Source organism: Palaemon carinicauda, chromosome 10 (genome assembly GCF_036898095.1).
Source record: "Palaemon carinicauda isolate YSFRI2023 chromosome 10, ASM3689809v2, whole genome shotgun sequence".
Lineage (NCBI taxonomy): Eukaryota > Metazoa > Arthropoda > Malacostraca > Decapoda > Palaemonidae > Palaemon > Palaemon carinicauda.
The window spans coordinates 117,320,883-117,336,864 of record NC_090734.1 but is presented as its reverse complement, the minus strand read 5'-3'; the positions used below and the strand labels follow the sequence as shown (position 1 = coordinate 117,336,864).

Genomic DNA, 15,982 nt, shown 5'->3' with positions numbered 1-15,982 from the left:
GCGTGTTTACCTTCCGTTAATGTATATTCTTTGGTGACGACACTGCTCTCCTTGTCCTATGGGTCCTCGAATTGCTACGAACAGACGATCGTTATGCCCAAGGTCTGCTGAACTAGGCACATCTAATAAATATCTTGATCTCCATCAGCGACGGTGACAGTTTCCAGTAAACACTAGCGGGACCTCCTCTCTCTCTGTTTCTCAAGAGTAGGAAATTCACATGTTTTAACATTCTTTTCTATATTATTCTATCTACCCATGACACTTGTGTGTGTTGAACAGGCTGACATGAGTCTTTTTATAGTTTATATAGGACATATCTGTTTTGATGTTGTTACTGTTTTTAGAATGATTTATTGTTGATTTGTTCTCCTCATTAATTTCCTTATTTCCTTTCCTCTCTGGGCTATTTTTCCCTATTGGAGCCCTTGGGCTTATAGCATCTTGCTTTGCCAACTAGGGTTGTAGCTCGGCTAGTAATAATAATAATGATAATAATAATGTGCTCCAGTGACATAATAATTTTGCTGATGGTTTACGGTAAAATAACGAAAATTTAGTTGGTTTAAATTAGAGTACGTTGGGCATTCATCTGAATAAATTATTGAAAATTGAGTGACTTCTTTCTGAATAATTGGTTGAAGTGTGTCACAGATTCTACTTTGAATGTAAAAATATCGACAGCACTTTCATAAACGTAAAGATAAAGATTTTAGACATATAGAGAAATCTTTGAAGTAATTTAAAATTCTGGAAAAATCTTTGTCAAAGAAAATAAGGTTCCACAGGGGCAATATCTGTGGGGAGGCTCGACGCCCTATTAATGATGCTTCTACATACGTGTGTGATGCGTTGGAAATTTAGGGGACTTTACTGCACAGTCGGTTCTTCAGGGCCGTTATCTCTTCATGTAAAGTAAACTAAATTGTAGGGTTTACTCTCCCCAAACAATCTAGATTTGCAAAATGCGTTGATCTCGAATTTGATTCCCTTTAGAGCGGTTCTGTTCCTCATGAAAAGCTGGAATCTGGGTGCTACATAATTTCCTTTGCAATGTAGTAGTTTCTGTGCTCCAATGTTGCATCTGGGTTGTTGTCGCGTTTTTAAAGGTGGTCTTGCTTGTGCAACACAGCATATACGTGTGGTTGTGTGTGTGCGTGTGTGTGTTTTATTCAATAAAAGGCACCTCCAGAGAAATAAACGTCCCTGTATTCTCTTTATTTACTTTATGTAAACTTTACATAAAGTAAAGGCTCATTAGCATTGCATTGAACCCTCTACGCACTGCATATATATATATATATATATATATATATATATATATATATATATATATATATATATATATATATATATATATATATATATATATATATATATATATATATATATATATATATATATATATATATATATATATATATAATATATATATATATATATATATATATATATATACATATATGTATTATGTATGTATGTGTATATATATATATATATATATATATATATATATATATATATATATATATAATGTGTGTGTGTATGTATACACATATATATATATATACATATGTATATGTGTATATACATATATATTATGTATATATATGTATATATATATATATATATATATATATATATATATATATATATATATATATATATATATATATATATTACTGTATGTGTGTATGTTGTAGGTTTTGCCATATATATGTATGAGTATATATATATATATATATATATATATATATATATATATATATATATATATATATACATATATATATATATATATATATATATATATATATATATATATATATATGTATATATATATATATATATATATATATATATATATATATATATATATGTAAATAAATGTATGGTACTTAAGCATGCTACTTTAGGTTTTTTGATAGATAGCTGATATCCTAGTAGCGTCCAAAAATCGAAGACGGCATTCTTCGGAAAAAAGTGACTCGAAACACGTGTCGACGCCAAATGATAAATGGAGAAACGTAGGAGTAGATTTCCTGTTAACCTGTAAGCTATCTGGAGCTCAGATATTCTGGAGAAATGCTGTATTCGATTATTGGATGACACTAATGTGCGTATATATATATATATATATATATATATATATATATATATATATATATATATATATATATATATATATATATATATATACACATCGATATATATATATATATATATATATATATATATATATATATATATATACACATCGAAACATAAATCAATCAATAAATCTTGTTTTATTTCTTATTCTTGGTTTCCATTATTCAGAAGTTTAGTATCAAGTTTCGGGATTAAATTTATTTCCCCCCATGTACAAAAAAAAAAAAAAAAAAAAAAAAAAATAATAATAATAATAATAATAATAATGAACATATTGATAACCAACTTTGAATATCAAACACCTTTGATGAGAAATATTATAAAAATTTGACTACTAGTTTTTGCCATTGATCTTATTCCACGTAATCGAGAAACATGGCAAAATTAGAACGATATTCAATACCTTTATTTCTTTTTCAACAACGCTTTTATGTCTCTTGTATTTCATATTAGTGACTAGGCTGAATTAGATGGAGAATCTGGTAATACGGTTTTGTATGATTAATCTGTTCATATTTTTTTCATGATATATTCTTTATTTTACTGGTAATGATTTTTTTCTTTTGAGAGAGAGAGAGAGAGAGAGAGAGAGAGAGAGAGAGAGAGAGAGAGAGAGAGAGAGAGAGAGAGAGAGAGAGAGAGAGAGCTTAAAGGTTATGGCAGTCTGCTTTTCCAAGTGTTGCAGGTTTTCATGTAAAAAAAATTATTAATAACAATAATGTTAATGACACTAATCTAATTCTATATAATTCTGGAGTTCTTATTTTCTGCTTTTATTTTTCAAAGGAAATTATTTTTATCTATAGATTTGATACTATGTAAAAGGCTGCTACCTAACATATATTTGGAAAGGAGAGTAAAATGTCTTAAGATATTATTGGTTTTTATTGTTTCTTTATAATTTCAAACAATGAATATATATTCTTTTTTTTATTTCCTGTGCATTCCTTGCTACAATTTGTAATTTACATCCAAAAGTGAGAGCTTTAAAAGAACCAAGCTTTCTCAGCAGCCTGCTGGGTAAATACCGTGCACTCCAGCAAGTGAACACACAGCAGCGTATGCCCTTGCAGCCGAGCAAACTTGATTGCTTGTGTAGCAAACTTCCAGAAAAAGTCTATCGGGGACAATCGGGTTGCATCGCACCATGCTGGAGAAGATGGTGTTGCAATTTGTTACATTCATAACTGGGATCTTAAGGATACCTTTAGAAGGGATTTCTGGTGTTTGACAATTCTGATCCTCTTGCCAAGATTTCACAAGCTCCTGCATATTGGAGGACTTTGAACCGCAAGGTGTTATCCAGTCGTTGCCCATTTCACCGTCGTAAGTACCCAAAAGACCAGCTAGCTGACCAAATGTCCAGCCAGAGACTTCAACTGCTGCTGTGAGACTCTTCTGATTGACATGGAGTGTGATGTAGGGTGTCCTCACTTCAATCTTTTCAGCCTCCTTGTAAATCTCCACTTTTCCCTGTACATGCCGAGGACCACTAATGAGTTGTCCATTCATGGTGACAGTGAAATCAGGTTTAACCTCCACTGTAGTTTCAGAGGATCTCATGGTAAATTGTGGTATGGTTGATGGTTGCTGGTTCTGCATAACTAAGGTTTCAGATTTGTACTGAGCTAAGAGAACCTTACATGGAGAGTGTGGTACTCTCAGGACAGCTCCGTCAAATGTGAAGATTTCGGTACCATCAACAACAACAGCAGTACTGTTGTAAGGTGGCAACAAATATCTTGCTTGTCGTGGTAAAAGTGAATAGTAGGCCCAAATTAAGTTGTCAGTAGGAGTAGGCATAAGGGATTCTAATGTCCAAATAGCTGAGTCAACAGTAGGGACTGAACCCACTGAAATATGAGGGAGGGCCAGAGGTAATGAGTACACTGGTTCGCGAACTGGTAGCAGAGCCTTTATGTGATTACCATCCATTTGAATTGGTATGAGTAGTGTGCTTCCAATAATGGTTTTGATAAGGTGATCTACACTGGTGAACACCATATGTTCCTGGAAATATTTGAATACTCACATTAATTTAAATAATTTTCCTCTAAATAAATATTTATAGATTCATCTTTTTTTTTTGGACAGGAAGTACCCAATGATATGTTTCAAACTTACGAAATTTAGATGACTGACAATCCAAGTGACAACTTGCTGGGGCTTCTTGAAACTCATAAAATTGCGTCTCTCTTTCTCCAGGTCTTTCACTAAAGTTCTCTGTAATTTTTGTAGCACTTGTTTGAAACTTTGATATTCCTCTGGATATTCCCTAAATAAGGAATCCAATATATGTTTGGCTTCTCTGAACAGAGTAAACTCTTTAATCTGGCTCAAAATCCTGTGAATGTCCTTTGGTACAGTTCCAGTTTGTAGTGCATGCGCGCCTCCAACAACGACTGCAAAGTAATAAAAATATGCTTATATATATATATATATATATATATATATATATATATATATATATTATATATACACATATACATAATATATATATATATATATATATATATATATATATATATATATATATATATATATATAAAATGTGTGTGTGTTTGTTTGATATCAAAACCTGTTAACTTTTACATACTATTAACGTTAAATATCCCGCATCTTATTAGTATGAAAGCACTAGCAAATGACTATGTTATCATGAGATGAATTTGCCAGACTGTAACATACCTTCAGTTACAAAGTGAGTAATACCACTAAATTCTGACTGCATTTTACTTATTGCTTCCGATGTCGATGAAGATAGTTGCTGTCGTGCCTGTTCGTATTTTGACCAAACCTTCCAGTACCTGATAGTGAAGCCATGGATAATATCACTGACAATCTGGAGTTTTGTATGGAAAAATGGGACAACACCATCATAGTCCAAGTCCTTGTAGATTCTGCTGGCTTCATTTTTTATTTCTTGCCAGACTCTTGCCACCTGGGAGGAAGGAGATCTAGGACTCCCTTCGATCAATATTTCATGACTAGATTTATCCAGCCATGAGACAGCGGAAGAAAGAAGACTCGACCATTTCTGATGTAATGAACTCTGAAATTTTCAGGCGGTAGTAAGGTCCAATACATTCAACTTTAGCCCTATTGTATGCTCATTAAAAATTAGATTACAAAAATACCCTTACCTTGATGCTAAGTAGTTGATCCTTTTCATATTTTGTCTCAACCATCACAACCTTTGGTGTCAAAAGCTTTACATGAACCATCCCAAGAATTATTTTTTCTCCTGTCTTAGAATTAGATTCTGCCATGCTGATCTCGACTCTCCTCAAGTTTTCCATACCTAATGTTGCTTCATATCTGTTATCACTTTCATGCTTCTGGCTGAGGAACCTGACTAAAAAGGGTTTACACCACTCTGTAGACACATCGTAATGTCCAATCACAGACGAATACATCTTAGACTTTACTACAATTCCATAACACTCAGGACTTTGGTAAGGTTGAACAGAGCCTGATATATCAATAACTTTTATATTATCAGTTTGCACAATGAATGAAGAAGCACCATTTCTACCAAAACTCATGTCAAGTTTCCCAGAAATCAGAAGTGAGATGGGGGATGAGTCAGTCTTCTGAAACTTGAAGTCAAATCCAATTGTTTGAGGTCCATAAGCAGCTGTTACTATTACATTTGGATTAACCTTCAATGCCTGGCAACAGAAAATGTTATTATACATGAGGAAATTGTCCAAATACTGCATACAGTACTGCATTCAGAATTAATAATCTCATACATCTCAATAGTTATAATGCTTATTTAAACTCACCTTTCCATGTAATGTAGCTTCAACAATGACAGTATTTGGCGATATGGCTCTTGATTCCAATTTTCCTACAATCTTGTCATCAGTATTGGGGAAGATATCTAGTTCAATTAATCCTGACATCATCTGTTCATCTCTTGTGTACTGGACATCAGCCTGCATTTCTTTAGGAAGTCCTGGAACATTCATACGACCTTGCAGCCGTGTTGGTCCACCCCAAGAAGACTTTGAGTAGTTGAAATATAATTCATAATTTGGTTCACTGTAACCAATCTTAGGCTGGAACCTTAATCTGACTTCTGAAGGGGAATATTTCACCTCACCTTCCATCTTACGAGAAGGTGTATGCATCAGAAGAGAATGAGAAGCAGACATTGGTCTCCTGTACATGAAGAGGTAAGTTGCTTGGGCTTCTCGGAATCCACTGATTGGTGAAGGAGAACCAGAGGAGAAAAGATCATCGATTGACTTCAAAAGCTCCTTAATTACTTCAAGTTTTAGCTCTGCTCTGAATAATTGAACGCCACCTTCTGGAACTAACGTTAGTTCATACATTGCAGCATCAACTGGCGTACCATTTTCTATTTTCCATCTAAAGCTATATTTATCTTGTTGGTTGTCTAGTGCTATTTTTGTATACATTGGTTGCTGAAGTGCTGGATTTGTGATCTGGATCTGAAAGTAAAATGCATTTATGATAGAAATATTAAATGAAATAGTTGCTCCCGTGTGAAAAGAGATATGAAGGATTTGGGATTGAGTGAGGAGGATTTACAGGAAAGGGAAGAATGTGTTGAAGAACCAGTACAGTGATCCCAAATAGGGACAAGCTTGTTGAGAAAGAAGTTATGTTCTATTTTAAGAAAAAGAAAAAGTACATGATCTTTAACTCTTGAATAGAAACTGTACTAGAGATTACAAATTCTACTATTGAAGCCAACTATATTCTCGCCATGAATTGATAAATTAATGAAGGAACTATAAATTTTCCTTTAATAATAAAAAAAGGAAATTGACTGTTCACTGTTACCTAATTTAAATTTTCTATCCTTTCCCAGTTATAGCAATTCTGTTTTAATTGAGGAAAATTAAGAATAGGTCTTTCATTTTCAGTTACATTACACTCAAGTGATTACCTGCAGGTATGCTTGATGCTTGCTTGTTGCCCTGAGATGTTCCGCTTCAATGAGTATTCCGCTCTGCCGGCCTTCATAAGTGAACTCTGATTTAGAGATCACTTTTGCATTGCAAGGACCATCCAACCACTGGACTAAATTTTCAGATGAGAGTTTGTACTGCTTGCTTTCAGGAGTTTTCAAAGAAATTCTCACTGCAATCTTTGGTGATAAGGCCCACAATTCACTTCGAATTTCAGTATCCAACTGATATGCTTTCTGAGATGACGTAGTTATGTCTATTTTCATGCTATTGATTCCATTGAACCAAGAGTGAGCGTCAGCTAGTTTCAGTTCTATCATAAAATTACCACTTTTGTCTTGGTAGTTCCAGGTACCTCTGAAAAAGTTTTTGAAAATTTATATATATTACAAAATGGCACATTTGTATTTCAGCAGTTCCCTTTATGAAATCTACATTGATTCAAATTATTGTAGTTAAGACTAATGTAAAACTTACTGAAAGACACTGTCTTGCAATGTGGAAGAAGCACTTGCAAGACCTACAGCAGCCTGGAACGTGTTATCTTTAGTTTCCTCAGAGTCCCAAGTAAATTTGCACACTGCTTTTTTATTTTCAAAATCAATATCCAGGAAACCCTTCAGCCTTAATTGATTAGCGCTAGTTGGTGCCAGTTCATCATCAACGGTTAGATGAAATGTTGTACGGCTCATTAGAATGATGGCTGATTTCTTGATTAGAGATGGTAAATCAGCTTTAAAACTCACTGTAGTTTCTCGACTATCTTGGTTTGACATGCTCCATTCCATATGTATAAAACGTTGAGATTGGTTACTTAACTCAAATGACAAAAGCTGCTTTTGAGGGCCAAATATAATGGCTGTCTTGAAAGACTGTGGTTGACTTCCAAAAAATACAAAACCTAGTTGGGCCTGAAAATGAGTGAGTTTTGATGAAAGATGAACAGTCACTGGTCCTTGTACATGAATAAACGCTTTTCCACTATGTTTTCCGCTAATTTCGACCTGGTAGTTGGAAGCTCCTTGGTTTGTTGCAGAAGCCTGGCACAGAATTGTGTTGACATAATCTGGCACTCCAAGCTATGGAATAAGTTTTCATTAATGTAATATTTGTCAAAATATCTAGAAGTGTGAAGAGGTACAAATATTTTGCAAAGTACAACAACAGCTGTAGGGATACATACCAAAAACCTAATCTTGCGATTTTCTCCAGAACGCTCAAAGATTATCTCTAGGTCAGCAATTTTAGCACTGTCTCCTCTGAGAATTTCTATTGTTGTTCCTATTTTTGCATCATTTGCATACAAAACGAACTGTGTCCTGTACTGGCTGCTTCCTATTTTCCCTGCATTAAAATTTCAAAAGACTGTAATAGTCAGAGGTTGAATAGAAAACTGACACCCACGAAAATCTCATGATATAAATAACCAATTTTCAAGTTTACAAAATGGACAAGTGTGAAACAAAGGATTATAATACTCACCAATTATATCTGTTTTTAATGTTAGATCATGATATGAGCTTCCTTCAATGATGTGATTAGCTTTAAAATCAACCTCCTCTGCTCCTTTCTGTCCTAATTTGAAAACTGAGTTATACTGAGAATTGCCGGCCTTTTGCATGAATGTCACGGCATTCCATTTGTGAGTGGCAACAGTACATTCAAATTTACGTAGCCTTTGAGGAAGAGGGATCTTCATTTCACTGTATCTTAAATCTCCTTCAACTGAATAAGAAAATAAAGAAATAACTAAATTACATGGCTTAGAATTGAAGAGAGCTTGATATTTCCATTCTGATTATTGGTTTTGTGTATATTGTTTTACCTATTGTGAAGCATACAAATATTAGTCGGCTTAAATATCATAGAACATGATTAAACCAGTGTAATCTTTGAATACCTTCAAATTTTATGTCAAGATGTTCTTGGAAGATATACAATGTACGAAGAAGGGCATCCAGTTTGATTTCCTGTCCATCATCATTCATCTGGAATCTAGCTTCAATGCCTTTGGTATCAGGCGAATATTGCTTATTTCCGCTGCAGTATGTATTGAGCTCAAACATTTTTTCAGTTTGTGTCCACTTGTTTCTGAGTTCCGCTTTTATACCACCTTGACTTTGTGATTCAAGAACCCAAGAGAATACATTGATGTCGCCTTCACTGCCATAGACAATGAGAGCTGTAGCTCTCCTAGGAATGGATGATCCGGGAGTATCTATCTCAATCTTAATTTCCTTATTCCCTGAAGTATTTTGAATAGTAGCTTTCATATGGTAACCTTTCATATTTTGTTCTGACTTTTCGAGGAAGAACTTGAAATGGGATGGTGGTCCAAGAGGAAGTCCTTGACTCATGAATATATTTGGCAGATCAACATCATAGCAAATCTTAATACCAAGAGCTGATTCCATCCTATTCATGCAAGACTTTGACTGGAATCTTGTGCTTCTTACTGATGAAGGATTGACCTTAGTATCGGGAATTCCTAGAATTCCTTTGAGGAGGTAGGTTTCACTTTCCACATTCAGAAGTTCCATTTTTTCAGGGAGATCAACTTCAAGTTCAAAACCCCTTTCACTTGAGTGATTAATGTTGATACTTAAGCCTGTGGATGTGGTTATGCAATTTACCGTTCTAATCCCAACTTGAGCAATGTAAAAATCATAACCGACAAATCCATTAATTTGTGTAGATAAACTTGGGTACAATTTGATTGTATCTGAGCCTCCCTCAGACCGTCTGTCAGTATTTCTACCTAGTGTTAGTCCAGCAACAGCAGTGCCCTCTAGTTCAACTTTCAGGGGGAACCCGTGGGTTGTAGGCAAATAATAATCTAAATAGACCTGAGCAGTTCTTACAGAATCTATATTAATGTTAATAGCTTTTTTTATCAGGTCATCAACACTATTAAAGACTTCATCAATTATCTGGTCAGCATTGATATTTTTCAAGTCTCCTGCAAGAGAAGCAAAAGCTATTTCTTGGCCATTCATTCTTGCGTAAATGTCTGCTTTTGGCAAACGGAAGTTCTTGTCACCATACAGTTTATTGAAAAGTTGTGATAATGTGGAAGTATCAATAGATCTTCTTTGCCTAAAGATTTTCTCCAAACTCTCCTTGATCTTAGAAAACTTATCTGAGATGGAGGATGAGATGTCCTCGAAGATCTTTCCAGTTTGAGTTTTCCTTATGTATCCTTCGGGTCCAAAGAGTTCTTCTAAGAGGGGTTCCAATCCATCAAATCGAGCACCAATTTCTCCCAAATTGAAAGGTGTCTCTCCAAGTGCAGCAGTTAAATTCATGCTCACAGATCGAGGGAGGAAAGACCCTGGAGCATATAGGACATTGGATTCCACTCCAGCTCCCACACCAAATGCTGGTGCATAATAAGAGACGTCAACATTCTTGGAATATTTTCTTATGTCACTTGTAAAGTTAGATGGAAGAACTATGTTGGTTAGAAGGTATTTAAGGTCCTGTTTGTATGGAGCTGTTGATTCTTGAATATTCAGAAGATGGGTCAAGATGAATCCCCTGACTGTGGTGAAAAATAGAAAAAGGTGATACATCTCCAGATACCCCTCCAGAATGAACATACCAAAAACCATGTAAATATTGCATAAGCTGTGAGAAAAAAGGTACTGCCTAACTCATAATTACCTTGGGTGTTTCGCTCTCTCCATAATTCATCAGTAATTTTTCTAATGTCCTCGTAATCAGCGCACATGATTGAAGACAGGTAGGATCCAATCCGAGCTTCTGTGTCTATAGCAGGGTTAACTGCGATATCAATTAACTTCTTCTTTGCTTGGGTGAACTTTTGTGGATGGTAAAACCAAAAAGATTACTTTCAGAAATTCTATCAGTTTTTTCTCTAAAAAGAATCTTTATTAATCTTATAGAGTATAAATAAGTATTATTATTATTATTATTATTATTATTATTATTATTATTATTATTACCTGCTAGGCTACAACCCTTTTTGGAAAAGCAGGATGCTATAAGCCCAGGGGCTCCAACAGGGAAAATAGCCCAGTGAGGAAAGGAAACTTAAGGAAAAATAAAAGATTTCAAGAAGAGTAGCATTGAATTAAATATCTCCTATATAAACTATACAAACTTTAACAAAACAAGAGAAAGAGAATTAAGATAGTGTGCCCAAGTGTACCCTCAAGCAAGAGAACTAACCCAAGAGATTGGAAGACCATGGTACAGAGGCTATGGCACTACCCAAGACTAGAGAACAATGGTTTGATTTTCGAGTGTCCTTCTCCTAGAAGAGCTGCTTACCATAGCTAAAGAGTCTCTTCTACCCTACCAAGAGGAAAGTGGCCACTGAACAATTACAGTGCAGTAATTAACCCCTCGGATTTAGAAGAATTGTTTGCTAATCTCAATGTTGTCAGGACAGTGGAGAATATGTAATAAATAGGCCAAACTATTTAGTGTGTGTGTGTGTGTGTGTGTGTAGGGAAAGGGAAAATGAACAGTAACCAGAGAAAAGAATCCAATGTAGTACTGTCTGGCTAGTCAAAAGGCTTCATAACTCTCTAGCGGTAGTATCTCAACGGGTATGCTGTATGCTGAGCTTTACTTTTACCTCAATATTACATGATTGAAGATTAGCTATTCCTCATGTAAATTAGCATGAAATTATCTCGGATAAAGAAAAGTTTTATACAGCTTACCTCCGGGGTACATTCAACATTTCTGAAAGCTTGGGTAGCTGTCCAACGAATACTTCTGTCGGCATCTTCCTTTTCAATGCACTGGATGAGAGGGCTAGTCATCTCTGGAGTAACCACTCCAATATTACCTATTGCTTTTAACAAAACAAGAGCGTTTTCCCTTTCCTCTTCCTGGGCAGGCTGAGAACATAACTGATTAACCTTATTACTTAGAACTTGTAACAGATCTTTAACCTGAGCTTTTTCGTGACATCTGGTATTCTGTTTGCAATAAGTGTTCACCATGGATGCTGCAGCTACAGTAGTTCTTGGAAAGTGTTGGAAATTTTCAAAAAGAGGTTTTAGTGCTTGAATTGAATGAATGCAGGGCCGAGGCATCAAATATAGAGCACCAGCATATAGGGCAGCCCGTCCATCCTTGGCTCTTCCTGAAACAAGTTCTTGTACCATAACTTTAACTGCCCCCGATTCATTAATAAAAGCTAGTGCATCTAGGAAGAGACCCTCAAGCTTTTGTTTTTCCTCACAAATTTGACCTGCACGAATTTTCTCTAAAGACTTTTGTATCTCTTCCTCAGGAACCTGTCGTAAATAGTGCAGAGCTTTTGCTACTACCTTTGCGGCATCAGCCTGTACCCCATTCTTTATTTTTTGGCAGACTTCCTTAAGTGCTTCATCTAGTTCAGCCTCCATGGAGGAATCTTTCTTCGAAGTCGTTTGGTCATAGCGTAGAGTCTTGGGAATAAGACGCCCTTGAAGCATAGTGAGGGCTTGGGGAAGGTTTTCTGATTCTGATTGGAACCTTAAGACAGACTCCTGACTAGCCTCAATATATTTATAGGAACCATATGCTGGGTGGATGATCTTCCGTTCTCTGCATGTGATAGAAGAATAGATTCCTTTATCAATAGCTTGTTTGCACTCAGAAACTGATTCCTTTATGGGTATGGGAGACTTAGGCCAAATCTTAGGTGACTCTGCTTTGTTAACATAATAATCCTGGCAGAAACGATGATTCTTTATCTTCTCCACAATGACTTTTTCTCCTTCGTTGTTTACATTATACCTGGTTGAGCAGTTGCCGATGATATCAGTCTAAAAAGGAATATAGAAATTCATACTTAAATATGTCATATGTTTATGATTTTCATATATCTAGATAAAGATTTGCTGTTTTGACCTCTTTTTATAAGTCTATGATAAAATTTATTTCTTCAATCCATAAATCAAAGCATAAATCTAACAAAAAAAGATCAGGAATAATAATGTTTATGATAGGAAAGTTGGCAAAGTACAAATATGATCTGTAATAAGTAAATGTTTTACTTATTACGTCAATAGAATTGTTGGGGAAAGGGTTTATACAGCTGTGGAGGCCAACCCATTCATTATCTCTATCAGTGCACTAGATGTACTTCACCTCAACTTATTTCTGAGGCAAAATGGAACTATCTTATAAATAATTATTTTTTACTTCACCAAGGTTTGCATCTTATCACAAATATCAATATACACAGCTCAGACTGATATTTTGTCACAGAAGCAGAAGAATTCTTTTATGTTTAAGAAGTGGATGGGCCGCTTTTGGCCTGGAAAAGTATGAAGATAAGTTTTTTGATATAATGGAAAGGGAAGTAGTACTTAAGAAACGTGGCATTCAGGCTTTATGGGCTATTTCCATAAGCTTTTTATAGTCCATTAAAACCACATCTGATGTTGCAAACCATACTCACCTCTGTAAAGTTTAGTCCAGAGTTAATAGAAGAGTTTGAGGGAAGGGAATTCTGGAAAGCTGAAGCAATACCCTTCTTCAAGTTGATTGACCAGACATCATCTTCCGGATGGTTGCAAGCTTGTTGAACTCTCCCATCCACGATAGCTACTATCAATGGGTACCTCTCAAGGACCTGAGACTTAGGAGAACCTGGTGGAAAAAATGTCAGGTAAAAGTGTACTCAAATATGTTATTATTATGGGAGTGCTGGTGCAATTCAGAAGATATGTTGCGTAACAGAGAATTTGCTGACTAACCAACTCAATTTTCAAAGAAAATCAAACAAACTTCAGAATATTTTACATTGCATGATTTGCCCAAATAAGTTCCGGTTCAGAGAGTCTATAATTCACATGGAAGTCTTCTTTAAGCACAACTCAGGAACTAGATTACTTTCAAACATGCACTTTTTTTGGTGTAGATTAATAAAGGCTCCCAGAAGAGTGCTAGTGCTAGTGTAACGTTAAAAGAGTGAATTCCCTGAACACTTCTACCTGAGCTGCCCCCAAAGGAAGGATTCCGGATGGATATGGCCATATCGCAAGGACTGAGCCAGGCCACTTCCACTTGTGAGGACCACTCTGTCTCTGAATTGGCTCCTTCGGCATCTCCCAAATGGATGCGGGACTTTCCATTATAAGAGTAGAAATAGGTTTTTCCAGTAGCATAGGCAAGTTTTGGGGATCCAGCTATGGGGCATTCCGTTGAACATCTGGGTACACTAGCGGGCCAGGGACCTGGAAAGTGGAAATAATGAGACTTTTCTTTATTTGCTGGTTATAAGATGTTTCATGAGTATTTTTCTTTATGAGTTTGTTACAATTTACATGTACAATATATAGATAAATATTTAAATGTTATATATAAAAACACACATACCCACATATACTGTATATATACTATATATATATATATATATATGTATATATATATATATATATATATATATACATATATATATATATTATATATATATATATATGTTTGTGTGTGTATGCGTGTGTATACACAACTCATATATACTTATGAATATATAAATGTATATTTGTATGTTTCTGTATATACTTAAATACGCACTCACTCACACAAATATATATATATATATATATATATATATATATATATATATATATATATATATATATATATATATATATGTATATGTGTGTATAATTATATATGTATATATTATATATATATATATATATGTATATATAGATAAATAAATTTTATATATATATATATGTGTGTGTGTGTGTGTGTGTGTGTGTGTGTGTTTCTGTGTATGAATATGTTTGTGTGTGTGAACCTATTGAACCCAGATCTGGTAAGCGCAATAATCCAAAGTTGAGTGGTGCACAGTTCCTTTGCATTCGGTAGGTCTGTAGATCATTACTGGCTTACAGTCCACCACTAAACATAATTTGAAATGTGTAGTGAAAAACTGGAGGATTTTACCCTCAAGAACTGTATCCCAAGAGGGAAATTTTATTTGGAGATTTTAATGTATTTTTTCTTTTTTATTTTTATTCTAATTTTTTTTAAAGGTTATTCGACAGGCTTATTTAAGCCTAGACTAGACACTAACTTTAGATTTTCAAGGAGAACTAAACTAAATTGATATTAAGTTATTCAGTATGTTTAAAAAAAGGCCAAATCTCGAAAGTATAAAACTAACTATAAAGAGCTGGGTCTCACTTGATGGACTTAAATAACGATCTAAAACAAGAAACGAATCCGAAAAGTTAGATGATATAACTATGACGTCTTACTAGGATAGTAATGAATAGGCGTTTTGGCAGTGGATGCAACTGCGAGGAATCCCAGAAGCAGAAGGACCCGTTGGTAGATCATGGTGCCCAATTTCTGCAGGCGCCTCACCCACTGACGCAGGCTGCTTCTAAAACGCCTTATATACGCCAAGAAAGAAGACTCTAACCTGCTCTTGATCCGTTTGGTTCCCAAAAGGCAGTGTTTTTTTATATGATCGTTTTGTTTTCTTCTTAGCTGACACCGTAATTGCTGTTGTTTTAGTTAGTCTGGATCATCAGTTTAGTGAAGTGGTCTGGCTGCTGATAAACAGAAGCCTGCGGTGTTCAGCGTTTCTTGAAGTCGGACACTCGAGTTACGTCACGTCACTGCTATGTCAGTCTTATCTGGTTTATAATATATAACTGCATAATATATAAGAGTCCATGATATGTAATCTCTATTTAGGTAATGAATGCCTCTCGCTGCAATATAATCTATTGAGGAATATCGGTCAATCAGTGCCATTAAACTTAATGGTTAATTGTCAAACACTACAAAATTTCATGTGCAATGAGCCCAAGAGACCACCAAATAGACTAAGAGCCCACAAAATAGGTCCAGGAGACTTCCAAATGGGCTATGAAACCGCATTATAGTTTACGGACGATAGA

At 34.9% G+C, this 15,982-nt stretch overlaps 1 protein-coding gene across 1 annotated transcript; it reads right to left on the bottom strand.

The window, feature by feature from the left end:
* Positions 1-3,021: 3,021 nt before the first annotated feature.
* LOC137648705 (vitellogenin-like) lies at positions 3,022-15,453 on the bottom strand. The gene is made up of 15 exons (XM_068381736.1): positions 15,332-15,453; positions 14,054-14,296; positions 13,519-13,709; positions 11,786-12,880; positions 10,758-10,914; positions 8,995-10,635; positions 8,577-8,819; positions 8,278-8,438; positions 7,572-8,173; positions 7,073-7,451; positions 5,940-6,611; positions 5,295-5,822; positions 4,840-5,203; positions 4,276-4,553; positions 3,022-4,161 (listed from the first exon to the last, which is right to left on the bottom strand). The coding sequence occupies exons 1-15, from the start codon at positions 15,411-15,413 to the stop codon at positions 3,157-3,159; spliced, it is 7,641 nt and encodes a 2,546-aa protein (XP_068237837.1). The 5' UTR covers positions 15,414-15,453; the 3' UTR covers positions 3,022-3,156.
* Positions 15,454-15,982: the final 529 nt, after the last annotated feature.